General features: G+C 42.3%; 1 protein-coding gene across 1 annotated transcript in view; it reads left to right on the plus strand.

Moving 5' to 3' along the window:
* The first annotated feature begins 4860 nt into the window (after positions 1-4860).
* Positions 4861-16421, plus strand: part of trpm2 (transient receptor potential cation channel, subfamily M, member 2) — a 52478-nt gene continuing 40917 nt past the window's right edge. Inside the window, exons 1-5 of the mRNA XM_063213025.1 lie at positions 4861-4953; positions 6251-6324; positions 11369-11537; positions 12249-12429; positions 16029-16195. Of these exons, the coding sequence (XP_063069095.1) occupies positions 4861-4953; positions 6251-6324; positions 11369-11537; positions 12249-12429; positions 16029-16195 (684 nt within the window). The remainder of the gene's footprint in view (positions 4954-6250; positions 6325-11368; positions 11538-12248; positions 12430-16028; positions 16196-16421) is intronic.

A 16421-nucleotide genomic window follows, 5' to 3' on the forward strand; every position in this document is an offset into this window, starting at 1 on the left:
TGGCGTGCGCGGCCAGTCCTGTTCAAAACCCCCCCACAGCCAAAGCTAGCGTGCTAATTTGCCATTCATTTGAATGAGACACCGCCAGTTGCCGGCGTAAAAAATACGCTCGAGTTCTATTTTCCAAATGCAGCGCGGCGCGGAGCCGGCTCCCGCGGGCGCTGACGCCCAACTACCGCCGGTTGGTGTGTAAGGACAGATATGTTTCAATGTATTTTCACCGACGCCGGTAAAAAATCGCTTCCGTCATGCGACACTTACCGCCCTAGTGTGTTAACAGCCTTATTTTCACATTTGACAGACATCCGATGTATACTCCATTACAGTGTGATGGTAGGCTATGCAGTAAAGACTCAGTGAGAGGAATGCTTGAAATGTTTAGTTTACTGTAGTTTGGAGTGGGATGTGGTTGTTTTATATTGGGATATTTGGTTATATTGGGATGTAATTAACCACCCGAAACCCCCTAGTAACAAATCACACACACGCGCGCGCACGCATACACGCATGCACGCACGCACGCACACACACACACACGCACACACGCACACACACACACACACACACACACACACACACACACACACACACACACACAGTACAGGGGATATACTGTGAAAGCAAGCTCATATAACACCATTTGCACAGACAGACAGTCACGCTCCCTCTTTCCCTTCCCTCCCCAAGAGGGTGAAACTGGACCCCCTGTGCCTAATTACTGCTCACCTGAGCAGGTGTCTCTTGGCAACCATTACCGTGACGATTGATCCAGCAGTGAGGAACACATGCTACATAGGTAGGCAGACACCAAAACTCAAAAGACAAACATGTCGCACTTCAACACCTAAAAGTCAAAGAGTCCCGTTTCGTTTTGTGTCGTCTTCCTGTGATGTCTGGTGAGCTGTTTTAGAGGGAGACGTTGCTTCATCAGGGGAGATCTGTGGTGGATGTGTGATGTGATGACCAGCCTGATGGGTGAACTGGGACAACTCTGCTGAGTTATGCCTTTCAAGATCTTCAGGACGAATCTCAGGAAAAGTAAGTCAAAAGCTACTGAAACAATCTAACCTAGTCTTTCTCAACGGGGGCTCTACAGCCCCTTGGAGAGGGGTGGGGGGTTGGAGAATGAGACAGCTGAGCTGTGAGGAGGCAGTGCAAGGTTGCCATTGGGAGGTACTTTTTTTTTTGAGGGGGGTGTTGGCATGCTTATGATGAAGTCAGGGGGCGTTGTCTTGCTTATGATGAGGTCAAAGCGGTGTTTGTTCAAAAAAAAGGTTGAGAACCACTGATCTAGCCCAAGACATCTTCAAACACATCCCTTCTCTAGATGTTCTCGTAGCGTGTCATGGTGTCCAGACGACATTTGACCTTTGCACCCGCGCCGCAATGTTCCATATTTTATGTGACCCTTGTTAGGCACGGGGCCTCGTCTCGTAGCATTCTACAGGGGAGTGTGAGGTGTATAATTAGCTGAGGAGGGAGGGGCCAGCGTGGAAGGAAGGTGTGTTGTGTAGAGAGGGATGTCTGGACCCTTTTTATTAAGTGTAGTAGCATTGGCTTGATGGATATCTCTACCTCTGATCCACCAATATGGAGAAGAACGTGACATACGGTAGAGGCATGGGTTTGTAGATCGATAGATAAACTGATTGATAAGACTGTAGATGATTAAACTGGTTGTGCTTTGTTATCTGTTGGGAATTGGGGTTAATCTGTGGTTGTGTGACTGTTCACTGCATGCATGGAAAGAGTGACTTCATGGACAACTGATAACTGTTTTGGTGTTATTCTGCTGTGCATTCATGATCTGGAAACAAAGTAGCTTTGAGGAAATGGTGATCAATGCCGTTTCTGCTATGAGGAGGAAATATCGTCTTTTTTGTTGCTGTGCAGGATCCTTATGAACCTTTGAACTGTGATAATAGATTAAGCTAATGTCTCAACCTTTAGTCAGCTAAACTCATTAAAATCCTATTGACATAATTATTGTCAAACTACAACTAGAAACACTGCCACACAACTGGTGTGCAGACGTTAAAAAAAAGTAAGGGAATAATGCTGATTGCATGTGCCACAAAATACTTATCTGACTCTAGAGATATATTTCTTTCTATTTACATGTTGCAAGTAGCAAGTAAGGGGAACTCGCACACCTTGGATGCCGATGCAATAGTGTACTTTTATTGCATGTTTAGAAAAAATATAAAAGTGCTACCCAAGTGAACAGTGCAAACGTTTCGGTCCCAGTCAGACCATCCTCATTGCTTTGCTCCTATTGTATACACTCTAAGAAAATTTCCCTGCAAAATAACGGCAGTTACTGGCAATTATATTTACCTGTAATTCTACTGTTATTTCACACCAAAAATCAAATACAGCTCATTGCTGTTTAATGTATCACAGTATATAACATTTTTTCAGCAGCAATTGAACTGTTAAATAACAGTACTCTACAGAAAAATAACAGTACATTTCAGTTAAAAAGTTGAATTGTACTGTGTGATGACAGGCAAATACTTGGTCATAGTTGTATTCATGAATATGGCCATGGCAACTTCCCACCCCACCCATCATTCTCCATAACTGTGGTACCCTGGCCATGTTACCACCCAACCCTCCCATCGTTCACCATGACTGGAGTGCCTTGAGCATGATACTATGGCGCTATGCTGTATTGAGAAAATGGTTTGCGGTGGTCCTTTGAAAGTGTGGGCATGAACAAAATGTCAGAGTACGCAGTGCTATGTTACAATGATAGTGTGCAAGGTGGGCTTTTTACTGTATCGCTTGATGAGCCAATGATGAATATAGCATTGGTCAGTCTTTTAAAAAAATATTTTGCACCAAGTAGCACAGCAAACAAGCAGCACTACAAGCTAGCTCTCAAAGCAATGCCTAATTTGCAGCAGGCACATTATATGCCACAATGCCACAAATGATGCCACATACAGCAAGCTTTCACAAAGAGGAAAGTGTGCAAGCATGTAAGCAAGCTTGTAGGCAAGCTTGTAGGCAAGCTTGTAGGCAAGCTTGTAGGCAAGCTTGTAGGCAAGCTTGTAGGCAAGCTTGTAGGCAAGCTTGTAGGCAAGCTTGTAGGCAAGCTTGTAGGCAAGCTTGTAGGCAAGCTTGTAGGCAAGCTTGTAGGCAAGCTTGTAGGCAAGCTTGTAGGCAAGCAAGTGCTATGCTGTGCCATGCAGGCCAGCCAGCAGGCAGGCAAGCAACTGAAGTGTTGATAGTCCAGATTTATATACAGGTGCAAGAGTACCATGTGACCAGAGTCATCAGGCCCTTGACAGGTGACGCCCGTAATTGAATAATGGCATAACAGCCCTACTCAGGTGAGGCCAGGCACTGATTAGCAGATTGGTTTAGATGGGGCTGCTTGTTGCAAGAGTGTTACAAGTTCTTAAAATGTTTCAGCCATTCACACTTTCATCACTATGCATGTGTTACTCACACTTTGCTGCATCAAGCACTTTTTAAGTATTGCAGTTTCCTTAGAAATTGTTTCATCATGCTTGACAGTATCAGATAATCTTTAACCAGTCAGAATGACTTCAGTTCTTCAGGTGGTATTGAAGTTTGATGGTGATCACGGACAAGTGGAGGATGAATGGGTTTCAATGGTGCTGCCTAAAATAACTTGTTATTTTCTAGAGATGCACCGGATCCGGTTCCGGTTCCGGTTCCGGATCCGGATCCGGATCCGTCAGGATAATAGAGTTTTTCACAGGGTCCGGGTCCGGCAGGATCTTAAGCAGTGGATCCGGTATCCGGCATGTTACCTAAAAATCAGGGTCTGGTGCATGTCTAGCCTAGGCTTTTCAGTCTTTCACAACCCCAATCACTGCATGGAGTGAAATCCCTTTGGAAGCGGCTATTGAAGGCAGTGTGGCAATAAGCCAATGAGTCTAAACAATAGTTTGCGCCAACGTAATAAAAAGGGCCCACGTGTGCGAGTAGACTATATGTTTCAAACCTTTTGTAGGATCCGGTATCCGGTTCCAGATCCGGCAGGATCTTATTCAGTGGATCTGGTATCCGGCAGGATCCTAAAAATCAGGATCCGATGCATCTCTAGTTTTTTCCACATGGCGAATACTGCTATTGTGCAGTACTTACTGTTTATGCTCAATATGTGACTCAAAGTAATATTTTCACAGTAGTTGTCTGTTTTTTCGAAAAGCAGTAGAATGCTGTTGCACAATTTCCGTAAATAAACAGCTATTTGTTACAGTGTACCTATTGCAACCTACACACCCACCAGGCATCAAGAGAAAAGGCGTGGTACCTCCTTTTGAAAGAACATTTATTTACATGGTCCTTATACATGTCATTTGTCCTGCGTAGTAAGAGATTTATGATTTTTCAGTCCAGAAATGCATATATAAAACACTGCATTCTGTGATGGCATAGTATGATAGCAGCATACCTCTTGCTCTGTGTGTTTGTCTTTTTTATTTTACCCTTTGTTGGCCCTGGTTCCTGTATGTATATGAAACGTGTGTGTTTTGCATGGGCGTAGTTTGGTGTGGGGGGGGGGGGGGGGGGGGGGGGTATACAGTAAATGTTAGAATTTTAAACTTACTGATATTTTAAATGTGTTGATTTAAAATACATGCTATTATGACATTGATATGAATCCTATTATATTTTTGAAATACTTAATTATCCCTATCGATATTTTTGCCCCCCACCCCCTGATGCAAAAGTCAAACTCCGCTTATAGTAGAGTAGAGTCGAGTACTTTTATTAATGCCGAGGGAAATGAAGGTGTCTGACAGTTTACATAGATACATACTGTAGACACAAGACATACTGACATACAAAATTATGTTTATGTTTTTGTTGTGACTAGAAATGTTGTCTAGATCAGAGAAGGTCCATCCTGACGAGGTTGATGTCTGTCAGCTCGGACAGATCGGCCTGAGCAACCTCCTGTCCAATCTCAGGGTAAGTTTAGATGTGGTGGTGACGTGCTCACTACTCACACTATCACCTCATGATTCTCACAGTTTTTAACTGGGTGCTGAATCCCATATAAACCATAAATGAAAGAAGGAAGCGAAAGACAGCAGTCTTCAGTTTTTTTCTTAGTTTATTCGCAAACAAACGTTTCGGGAAGAGCTGATGGGCAAATGAACTTGAAAAAAATCTTTATGTCAGTCTCAGGGTAAGATCAGTCACCTCCTCTCTTCTCTGCTTTTCCCCTGCTTTCAAAAACAAATATCTATTGCTTTCCAAAGGAAAAAAAAACAAAAAGTAAAGAAAGTACTCTCATCAAGAGCGTTGATGAGAAACCTCAATAACAATTTAGAAATTTACTGGACATGAAGAAGTTAGGAAGATTGTCATTGAGCGCCTATGATGTTTTTTCATTTAAGATGCAAATTAAAGACGCATCTCTTGATAGGGTTGTTGGTTGTATCTACTGTGTGTGTGTAAGCATGGGTGCCCGAGTGTGTGGATCTGTGTGTTTGTGTTTATTTTTTGTCCATGCATGCATCTGTGTGTGTGTGTGTGTGTGTGTGTGTGTGTGTGTGTGTGTGTGTGTGTGTGTGTGTGTGTGTGTGTGTGTGTGTGTGTGTGTGTGTGTGTGTGTGTGTGTGTGTGTGTGTGTGTGTGTGTGTGTGCATGAATGTGCGTGTTTGTGTGCGTGTGCATGCGTGTGTGTGTGTGTGTGTGTGTGCACCTGTCTGTGTGTGTGTGTGTGTGCATGCCTCTGTCTCTGTGTATATTTTAGTGTGTGATTGTGTCTGCACTGCTGCTTGCTGCCAGTTGGATTTCCTCCGAGCTCAGCAGCAGTAGCAACAGCAGCAGCAGCATCAGTACCGGTAGTTTCTGCCTGCACTATGCTGTGCTCTACTGTACTGTGCTCTACTGCCTCCCGTCTCCTTCTAGTGACATCACTAATGCTGCAGTCCACAGTTCTGCACGCCACATAGCTCCGCTCCACTCCGCTCAGCACTGATGCTTTGACTGTCGGCACGACAACCTATTGCAGCACTGCTGCCCTCCCCCGTCTCCCTCCTCTCTCCCTCCTCCCTCCTCCCTTCCCTCTCCTTCTCTCTCTATCTCTTCTCTCTTTCTCTCTCTCCCTCCTCTCTTCTTCCTCTTCTGCCAGTCTGCCTGCCTGCCTGCCTGGCATGCTACAAACATGGACTGTGTGAGCGAGCCCGGTCTCGTGCAGAAGCTGGCTGCCAGCATCGCCAAGAGCCCCAAGTACCTGACTTTCTCCCCTTCCTTCCAGCGCTGCTCCCTAAAGTCCTGGATCAAGACCAACATCAAGAAGAAGGAGTGCTGCTTCTACATTCCCACGGAGAGGTGTGTATGTGTGTGTGTGTTCGTTATTGTATTTGTGAGTGTGCGTGTGTGAGAATGAGCGCGTGCATCTCTGTCTGCTTCGTCTGTCTGGGATCCTTGACCTTGTTTATGTTTTAGGTGCACCTTTGCTATCAGCTGATATTGTGGTGTGTGTGTGTGTGTGTGTGTGTGTGTGTGTGTGTGTGTGTGTGTGTGTGTGTGTGTGTGTGTGTGTGTGTGTGTGTGTGTGTGTGTGTGTGTGTGTGTGTGTGTGTGTGTGAGAGAGAGAAAGAGAGCGAGAGAGAGAGAGAGAGAGAGAGAGAGAGAGAGAGAGAGAGAGCGAGAGAGAGAGAGACTGAGAGACAGAGAGAGAGACTGAGAGACAGAGAGAGAGACAGAGAGAGAAGCTTCCAGGTGCTCTTGGTGTGGTGGTTGTGTTTTGTATTTTGGCATGTGTACAGGGCCGGATCTAACCATTTTGGGGCCCTAGGCGAAATATAAACATGGGGCCATCAAAACACATTATACTATTTAACACATTCAATACCAGCCGTTTTTGGGAATTTAGCTGTAGACTCTCAGCCAATTTCATCATTCATCAACAGCCACCGAATATTTTGTCTTCAACCCACAAACACATGTCGACATTGTTCTGAGGCCCAAAATCTCAGCTGTCAGTATATTTTTACAGTTTGTTTCTAGCTTATTCCATTCCGAAGTTATTCCACTTTAAGCGAGCACTGGTTTAGGTAAAAATAAATCGCATTTTTCAACATTACAACTGAGATAAAGCCTTTTTTGTCATGGGTGCGATCTGACTCTCCGAGTTTAAATTGCGGGTTTAAATGCATTTTCACGCCGGAAGAACAACTCAAGTAGCTTCCAAGTAAACTATTTCAATGCAAAAATCACCTGGTCAGGCTATTGTTCAGGGCCACATCATCTGAAATGCTAGCTAGCTAATGTTACTTCACTGGCAGTTTTCGTTCTGTAGATAAAAGTATATGTGCCAAAGTACTCAAAATTCTAAACTCTAAATTAGGTTACTTCCTGCTGTGTTGCATGCTGTTTTTCATTACAACCTTCCATTTTACACCTATCTTGATGGCAGCAAAACTCCTTATCCTTCCATCATACGTTTAGGAATAGGCTAGCTAGCAATGCACTGACAGGACATGTGTTTTGATTCTCTAGGAAGTAACGTGAGACATGACGTGACATGATCAGGAAGTGGTTTGATTCACTATAATAAAACTCAAATACTGTGTGTAATAAAAAGCACAGATGATGAAATATCCAGATCCTGACTTTGTAGGAGTTTTGACTTTGTAGGTGTTTTCATGATCTATGTCAGTTCTGTTCATCACATTATTACGAAAATCACACAGAATGTGCATTAGAATGTGTAGATTCAGAATCCAATAAAAAAAAACATAAAAACGTAATTTTACGGTTTGGGAGCCAACGCATGGGAGGCAAAACATATTTTTACGTGACTTGGTAGTGAATGTGTTAAGTGTTTTGTCTTATATACATATATATTTGATTACTTTACATAAGTGACAAACTAAGATCAAGCCAACTCTTTTGTGTGTTTATCACGACTGGTGTGACAGTTGGGGCCCCTATGAAGGACAGATTTAGTCGGGGCCATAGGCAATTGCCTAGATTTGCCTAATTGAAAGTCCTCCTCTGCATGTGTACATGGGAGTCTTACATGTGCGTCTGTAGACAAGAAAGTTTGTCGTCTTTCTGATTGCTGTGGTCAGCTGTGGGATGTTCTGATGACAGGAGCTCATGGAGGACAGAGGAGAAAACACACGGCCAGAAATAGACCTGTGATGACACTGTTACTGTCTACTGAAGACATGTGATGACATAGGCTACTGAAGTCACCAGGGACTGCAAGATGTCAGCACTGTTCAGCAGTAGAAGAGTTTTAAAGCATGAGACAGTAGTTTAGTGTGGGTGGATCCAGGGCTGGATTAATGCTCAGGCTAGATATGATATGGCTGCAGCTTAGAGACCCCCATCTGCCAGGGCCCCCCTGCTTTGACAAAAGTGAAACATTGCAGAATTGTGACAATATGCAATATTGGAAAAAAACTCATCTGTTGTGTTGAGTGCTATTGGCATACATGGGACCCTTAATTCCTAGGTTCTTATTATGGCACTGTCTATGTAAATTTGTCAAGAAATTTGCTTTTCGCCCCCCCCATGTAACCTGTAGCCTAGGGCCCCCAGGTCATCCTAATCTGGCCCTGGGTGGATCAGTGGGGCGCCTGTTTGGCAAAGATGTCCTCAGATGCATTCTGTCAAATTTCAAATGATTGTTCACACTGTGTTTTGTTCACACTGTGTGATGCAGAGGTGTCAGAAGTAAAATTAAATTCATGGTGCAAGTACAACACTAGTGCATGATATTACATAGCTGTTACACCATTTGCTCCATTGAGGTTGATAGACTGTGCTGTTGTTGCTGAAAAGCACTTAACAAGAGCCATAGATAGATAGATAGATAGATAGATAGATAGATAGATAGATAGATAGATAGATAGATAGATAGATAGATAGATAGATAGATAGATAGATAGATAGATAGATAGATAGATAGATAGATAGATAGATAGAGGTGGGGTGAAAAGTTTTTTTTATTATTTTTTTTTAAATCAAAGTACACTTTAAGCAACAGGACTTCTTCTTTGAGCTGGATGTGAAATACACTCAGGGAAGAAGTGGAGTTTCTTGCACACGATTGACCTAGATAAATGAGAATCCGCACAATCAAAGGGATTTATTCCCTCAAAGGAAGCCCACATTACTCAGATGAGTGACCTTACTTTCACTTTTACTTTTGCCGCCTCTGCATTGATGGGCAATTTTCGACCAAGCAATGAATACGCCTACACGTATTCCAACCACACACATGCACACACCCAGGTACATACTGTACTTGTCAATCCTCACACGTTACAGACATACAGCAGGCCTACAGATATTTCAGCAGCTATAATTAAGACTAGTACTATCAAGACATTGCTGTACTGTAGCACATAAAAGATGAGTCTTTTAACATTTAGTAGGTACAAACACAATGGCAATTTGATGTTTACATCTTCTTCACTGCAGTGCTCGGCAGCTCTTTCCCCCATCCTGCATTGTCCTGGTATGAACCTGCTAGCTGAGTAAGGGGGTGATGACTGCAGTCCCAATTTATCATTTGCATTGTATTGCTTTACACAGGGTTCCTGTAGGGTTTTCAAAAGTAGTAAATGAACATGGTCAAGATTATGGCCAGTAAAGAGTAGGGACAAAAGACAGAGGGGGTGTCGACTCGTGCCAGTAACTCTGGTCCTTATGGGCACGTTGGTTCCAAAGTTCCAAAAAAACGTTTTCGGTCACCAGACCTTCCTCAATGCAAACAGTCAAAACGACAGAGGACTTTTTTATAATCAGTTCATCCAATAGGTGGTAGACATATCAATCAACCGTCAGTTAGGTTGACATGTACACTGATTGTGTTGGATTTTATACCCTAGACCAGGGATTCTTAACCTTTTTGACGTTGAGGCCCATTTTTTCCAGTGCACAGTGCCCCGGGGCCCATATTACCCATGTATATATTATTCTATTCTATTCTATTCTATTCTATTCTATTCTATTAATACAATAAGGCGAGTAACATTATAATAATGAAAAGAGAATGGAAATAAACTAGGAGAATAAAGTGAAAATAAAGTGATTCTATATAAGGAAGTCCTTTGTCATTTTGACTGTTTGCATTGAGGAAGGTCTGGTGACCGAAAACATTTTGCACTTGGGGGTATAGCACTTTGATCACCTGTATACTGTATATGTAAAGCAATAAACAAATTATTGCATAGGCTACCGGTGTGCGAGGTCCACTCTTTGCTTCTGCAGTAAAAAGTAGGAAAATGTAGACGGTATATGATGAGAGAGTACATTTTCACCCCGCTCTGTGAACATCATCAAAAGTGTTATCTTCAAAAATCGTGAATGATGGGAAATGGTGTAGCTTGGTGTAGCTAAAACCCAGTGATGACGTTCAATTACATTTAAGTTATCATTGTCTGGTTAAATTGTGACGAAATGTGTTGTTTTGTTTTGAAAAGGAAATTTGTTACATTGCTCTTTGCTTTTTACTTTAATAGTGAAAAGGTAGTGAAACCAGTTTAAAATTACACAGTAGCCCTGTTTACATGTACAATAGATGTCGCTTAACCTTTGTCTCAGAGTAGGGGGCTTCTGTAAGTGTGAGTGAGTCCACTTACTCATACACAGTAGTTGGCATTACATTACATTACATTACATTACATTGCACTTAATTTATTCAAAGGGACTTACAGTTATTATTTTTCAGGGTATTGGTTGCAGGCCCTGGAGCAATGTGGGGTTAGGTGCCTTGCTCAAGGGCACTTCAGCCATGGATGAAGATGTAGGGAGAGGTCAGGGGGGATTCAAACCTGCAACCCCTAGATTGAAATACCAACTCTCTGGCACATTGAAAGACCAACTCTCTGGCACATACGTAGTATCATTTAGTATCATTGGCACATCAATGATAAGAGTTGGAAACCAATTAAAGCAATACTGCAACACTTTTCCAAAGTTAATCCTCTTGGTTCAGTCACTACAGAAAGTCAGTGTAGATACTTGTAAATGTACAGGGCAAATGATTCATTTATATTAAAAAAATGATAGTAATATCTACTAGAATGGTGTTTTGCAACAGGGGCTTAGGGGAACCTAAGGGGGGTGTTGACAAGCATACAACTAATGGGTGGGGGCAGGGGGGTTGTTGCTCTGTTGCCATCGGGGGGCATTAATCTATTTCATTTTTAAAAACTAAGGGGGTCGTTGACAAGCTTATGATGAGCTCAAGGGGGCGTTGGAGGCTTATGATGAGTTGAAGGAGAGCTGTATGTAATATTTCCTCTATCTCTCTAAGCACACCGAATGACAATTGTCTATAATAACATTCTACAGAAATACTATTGCTATTGCTATTGCTATTGCTATTGAAATGGCTGTGCCCTTCTTCCAGAGAGGGCTTCTGCAAGTGTGGCTACCCCAAGGACCATCATGAGGGGGAGGCTCTGAAGCCCGAGAGGTTCCTGGACCAGGCGTGGGAGGGCCAGAACCACATGCGCGAGGTCCCCACCGACGCCTTTGGGGACATCGACTTTGGAGGCCTAGGACAGAACATGGGCAAGGTGCAGTGTAAAAGTAGTCTAAGGGATGCGGAAGTAGTGTAAGCGCACATCCAGTCAAACAGGTGCAGGATCAAACAAAGACGCGTAGAAGAAGAAGGAAAAATCCACACGCTGTTGCTGCTGATTTATTCAACGCAACGTTTCAATGAAGACCGTTTTAGGTTGCAATGTTGTGTTGAATAAATCGGTGATCAGCAACACTGTGCAAATTTTTGCCTCTTCTTACAAGGTGCAGTATAAACACACCTGTCTGTGTGTATGGGTTTGATTGCACGACCTTATTTGCATTTATATCAGTTATTGGGATATAGTGGCACGTGTCTAGTATGAAGTTCGGCTGCATCTGTTTGCATTTGTAAATCTTTATGCAAACACATAGACATGAATTGGTTAGTAGTTGTGTAAAACAGATGCTGGTGTGTGTGTGTGTGTGTGTGTGTGTGTGTGTGTGTGTGTGTGTGTGTGTGTGTGTGTGTGTGTGTGTGTGTGTGTGTGTGTGTGTGTGTGTGTGTGTTAGTTTGTATGTGTGTGTGTGCCTCATTGTATGTGTATGGGAGTGTGTTTGTATGTACTTTGTGTGTGTGCATGAATGTGTTTGAATGCCTGCATGTGTGTATGTGTGTGTACATGTGTGTGTGTATGTGCATACGTTTGTGTGTGTGTGTGTGTGCATGTGTGTGTGCCTGTGTGTGTGTGCACGCGTGTCCCCAGTATGTGCGCGTGTCCTCCGACACCCCGTCTGATGACCTGTACCACCTGATGACGGAACACTGGAAGCTCCGCCCCCCCAACCTGCTGATCTCGGTGACGGGCGGTGCCAAGAACTTCTACATGAAGACGCACCTGAAGGAGAAGTTCCGCAGAGGCCTCATCAAGGTGGCACACACTACAGGTACTGTCAATGTTGCCAGATTGGGCGGTTTCCTTCCAAATTGGTGGCTTTAAAGCAGTGATTCTCAAAGTGTGGTCCGGGGACCACTGGTGGTCCGCGACAGAGCTCAGGTGGTCCGCAAGGGGATTTCTACTTTTTCCAAGACAAGCTAGTTGAAGGCTATATTTGTAAAATCATTACAAAGCCAAACGTGTCTGAAGTCATATTTTCACCACAAGAAGTCAGGCTTGTAAATGTGAATAAAAAGAAAGTGATCTGCATCAAAAGTAAGAATGTGGAATTAGCACCCGTCAACTGTCGATTTAGTTGACAGGTGGTCCTTGAACATTTTTGGCGGGACAAAGTGGTCCTTGGCCTGAAAAAGTTTGAGAATCACTGCTTTAAAGGGACACTGTGCAGGAAATGGTCAAAAAAGGTACTGCAACTATGCTGCTCATTGAAACTGGGCTGCCTATTGCCAAATTTGATCTTTACATGAAAGTTTACTAAGTAATAAACACATATTTTCTAGTATGGTCCAAGTACAGTAATTTTTGCTTCTAAAAATGGCTATTTCTGGAAATTCAAAATGGCAGACCATGGAGAAGATCCTCCTTCTCATGTATGAAAAGTGCAATATTTCCAGTCATAATGAATACTTAGAATTTGATGCTGGTGGTAAGTATTCATGAAAAAGGTAACATTAGTGAATGGGCTGCATGAATTCTGGAAATAAACAACTAAAAATCTCATACAGTGTACCTTTAAAAGAAAAAGGGATAAAAAGGGCATTTGGAAATGTTTTTCTGCAAATTTACTGCCATAGAAATCAGTAGAATTGAGTTCAAATTGGGCAGGATTTAGTGCTTCCAGGCAGATTTTGGGCATTTTTTTGGTCTGGAAATCATCAGGCATATCTGGCAACTATGGCTACTGTATACCTGGGGAGGGGAGGAGAGGGGACTTATCACTAGGAATGTTTACATGGCATTGTTGAACAAGATAGATAGATAGATACATACTGTAGATAGATAGATAGATAGATAGATAGATAGATAGATAGATAGATAGATAGATAGATAGATAGATAGATAGATAGATAGATAGATAGATAGATAGATAGATAGATAGATAGATAGATAGATAGATAGATAGATAGATAGATAGATAGATAGATAGATAGAGGTGGGGTGAAATAAACATTTTTTAATCAAAATACACTGTAAGCAACAGGACTTCTTCTTTGAGCTTGATGTGAAATACACTCAGGGAAGTGCAGTTGCTTGCACACGATTGACCTAGATAACTGAGAATCTTCACAATCAAAAGGTTTTTTCCACGAAGGATCCCCACATTTCATCATTAAACAAGACAATGCATCAAGATAGATGTAGAGAGAGTGTAGATCATAATGTCTAGTGTGTATATAATTCAGGTCAAGTTTTATTACCCCATCATCAAATGAAATGAATTTTCAGGCAGATATGGCAAAGAGCAAAAGTAAGATAAACGAACTGTACATACAGTATGATAGAGAAGTGACTTTCCATCAGGCTTGTACGAAATTCTGAATGGAAAGAATTTCACTTCAAAATAATGCCATATTACAAACACTAGGTGGTGCCATTACCTTGAATTTCTTTGAATTTAAGCTACACCACCCATTGAAAGTACATAGAACACCACCACCTAGTGTTCGTATTGTGGCATTACTTTGAATTGAAATTCTTTCCATTCGGAATTTCGTACAAGCCTGCTTTCCATCATATAGTACTCACACTAGTCAATGCACTCATAAAATATAGATGGAAATCACATACAGTGCAAGTCCAAATTGCAATTCTATGTAGAGTTTAAACATGGATTTAAATAAAGTTATATCACTTGAAGTGTCCATGACTAAGTGTCTGAAAGCAGAGGATTTCATGTAAACCATGCTTGCTGTGGACCTGCATGCATGTCAATATATACTGTAGATCAGAGGTGGAAAGTAACTAATTACTTTACTCGCGTTACTGTAATTGAGTAGTTTTTTTGTGTACTTATACTTTTTAAACTACTTTTTAAAATTTTTAATTTTACTTTCACTTAAGTACATTTTCTTTCGAGTAATGTACTTCGGTACATTTTACAGCACAAGCGTTACTGAGTAAAACAAACAAACAAACAAATAAAAAACCTCTAGAATTCTAGCCTAGTTTATAAAGAGTTGGCGCGTGCGACCTGTCTCTCACTCAAACGATGATGGCTGACGATGGAGATTCACTTAACTCAGAGGAGATCAACATTAGCTGTTCTTCCTCTAACCCAATGCACCCCTTGCACATCTAGAGGCATAAAACGCTGATTGTTGAAAAGTAACTTTTTACTTTTACTCAAATTACATTTTAAATTATTTACTTTTTACTTTTACTTGAGTAGATTTTTTTGACTGGTAAATTTACTCGTACTTGAGTACATTTTCAACAGAGTAACAGTACTTGTACTTGAGTACGATATTTTAGTACTCTTTCCACCTCTGCTGTAGATGACCTACTGTATCTACTTTAGAATTCAAGATGTAGATGACCTTTAGGCAGTGTGTAATTATTACTTTGTATGTGATGGACTGATCATCGCATGTAAGCCATGGTTGTAGCCAACCACGTTTATGCCGTGTACAGACCAGGAGCGAACGGAGCGAACGAAGCGACGGAAGTCATTATTTCTCTATGGAGGGCACGCGACCTGTGCTACCAAAGCGAATTCGCCAGGAGCGAAGCTTCTTGCGCGACCAGAGCGAATTTTGACGATTAAACTAAATCTAATCGCAGGCGAATTCGCTCTGACGCTGTCCGGCGACAACCAATCGGAACGTTCATATCTCCGAATGTCCCAGGCTGTCAAGCCAGAGCTGTTATGTGATTAGCTGAATCAAACATGTCAATGCTGCGTCTCGAGCGAATACAGCGAATTCAAGGCGAAACTTCTTCTGCTACCCACGCTACCAGGCAGTGTAGTTCGCTCTTGGTCTGGACACGGCATTAGGAGTATTCCAATGTGTGCATATGACCTATCTGATTAATTCATTTAATTAATTCAAAATCAATGAACTGCCCCAACACTGGCATGTTTTTATTTATTTATTAACAAGTAACTTTGTTTTCACCTGCCTTTGATTAGGGTTATTTATATATCTACAGTTTCTGTAGCCTCTTACTGCAGATTGGGTCACCGGCGGGCCTGTTCACAATTTGCTGAAAATACTCAACTACATCATAACAGCATTGCTATGACAGTACCGAGAGTCAAATTAAGACATAGCCACTACAATTTTGTTGACAGTAGGGTTATAACAAAGGCTCTGCACTAAGGGGTTAAATAATACTATCTGTAATATTTTCCTCATTCTCTGTCTCTAGCACATCGAATGGCAATATGATAATGTGCTTTAATAATAGCAATGCTATGGCTATTGGTGCTTCAATTGTGCCAGGTGTATGGATCGTCACTGGCGTGACCCACGTGGGGTGATTAAGCCATGTAATGGGCAGCCATATTCTACAGTAATCGATCATATACATACGACCTGTCCAATAATTAATTCAAAATCAATTTTAATTTCTTGATGACTTTGTCAGGTGCGTGGATCATCACTGGCGGCACCCACACGGGGGTGATGAAGCACGTGGGGATGGCGGTGCGCGACTACACCCTGAGTAGCAGCTCCATCCGGGGGGAGATCGTGGCCATCGGGGTGGCCACCTGGGGCACTGTACACAAACGCACCTCCCTCATACACCCAGAGGTACAGTATAGACGCACCTCCCTCATACACCCAGAGGTACAGTATGGGGCTCCTAATACATGTCATATGACTAGCAGTAGTCATCTATCCCACACTTAATAACCAATCCCATATCATCTAATGATGCAAAGATGCACCTCCCTCATACACCCAGAGGTACAGTATGGGGCTCCTAATACACCCAGAGGTACAGTATGGGGCTCCAAATACGTATCATATGACTAGA

Source organism: Engraulis encrasicolus, chromosome 13, assembly GCF_034702125.1.
Source record: "Engraulis encrasicolus isolate BLACKSEA-1 chromosome 13, IST_EnEncr_1.0, whole genome shotgun sequence".
Lineage (NCBI taxonomy): Eukaryota > Metazoa > Chordata > Actinopteri > Clupeiformes > Engraulidae > Engraulis > Engraulis encrasicolus.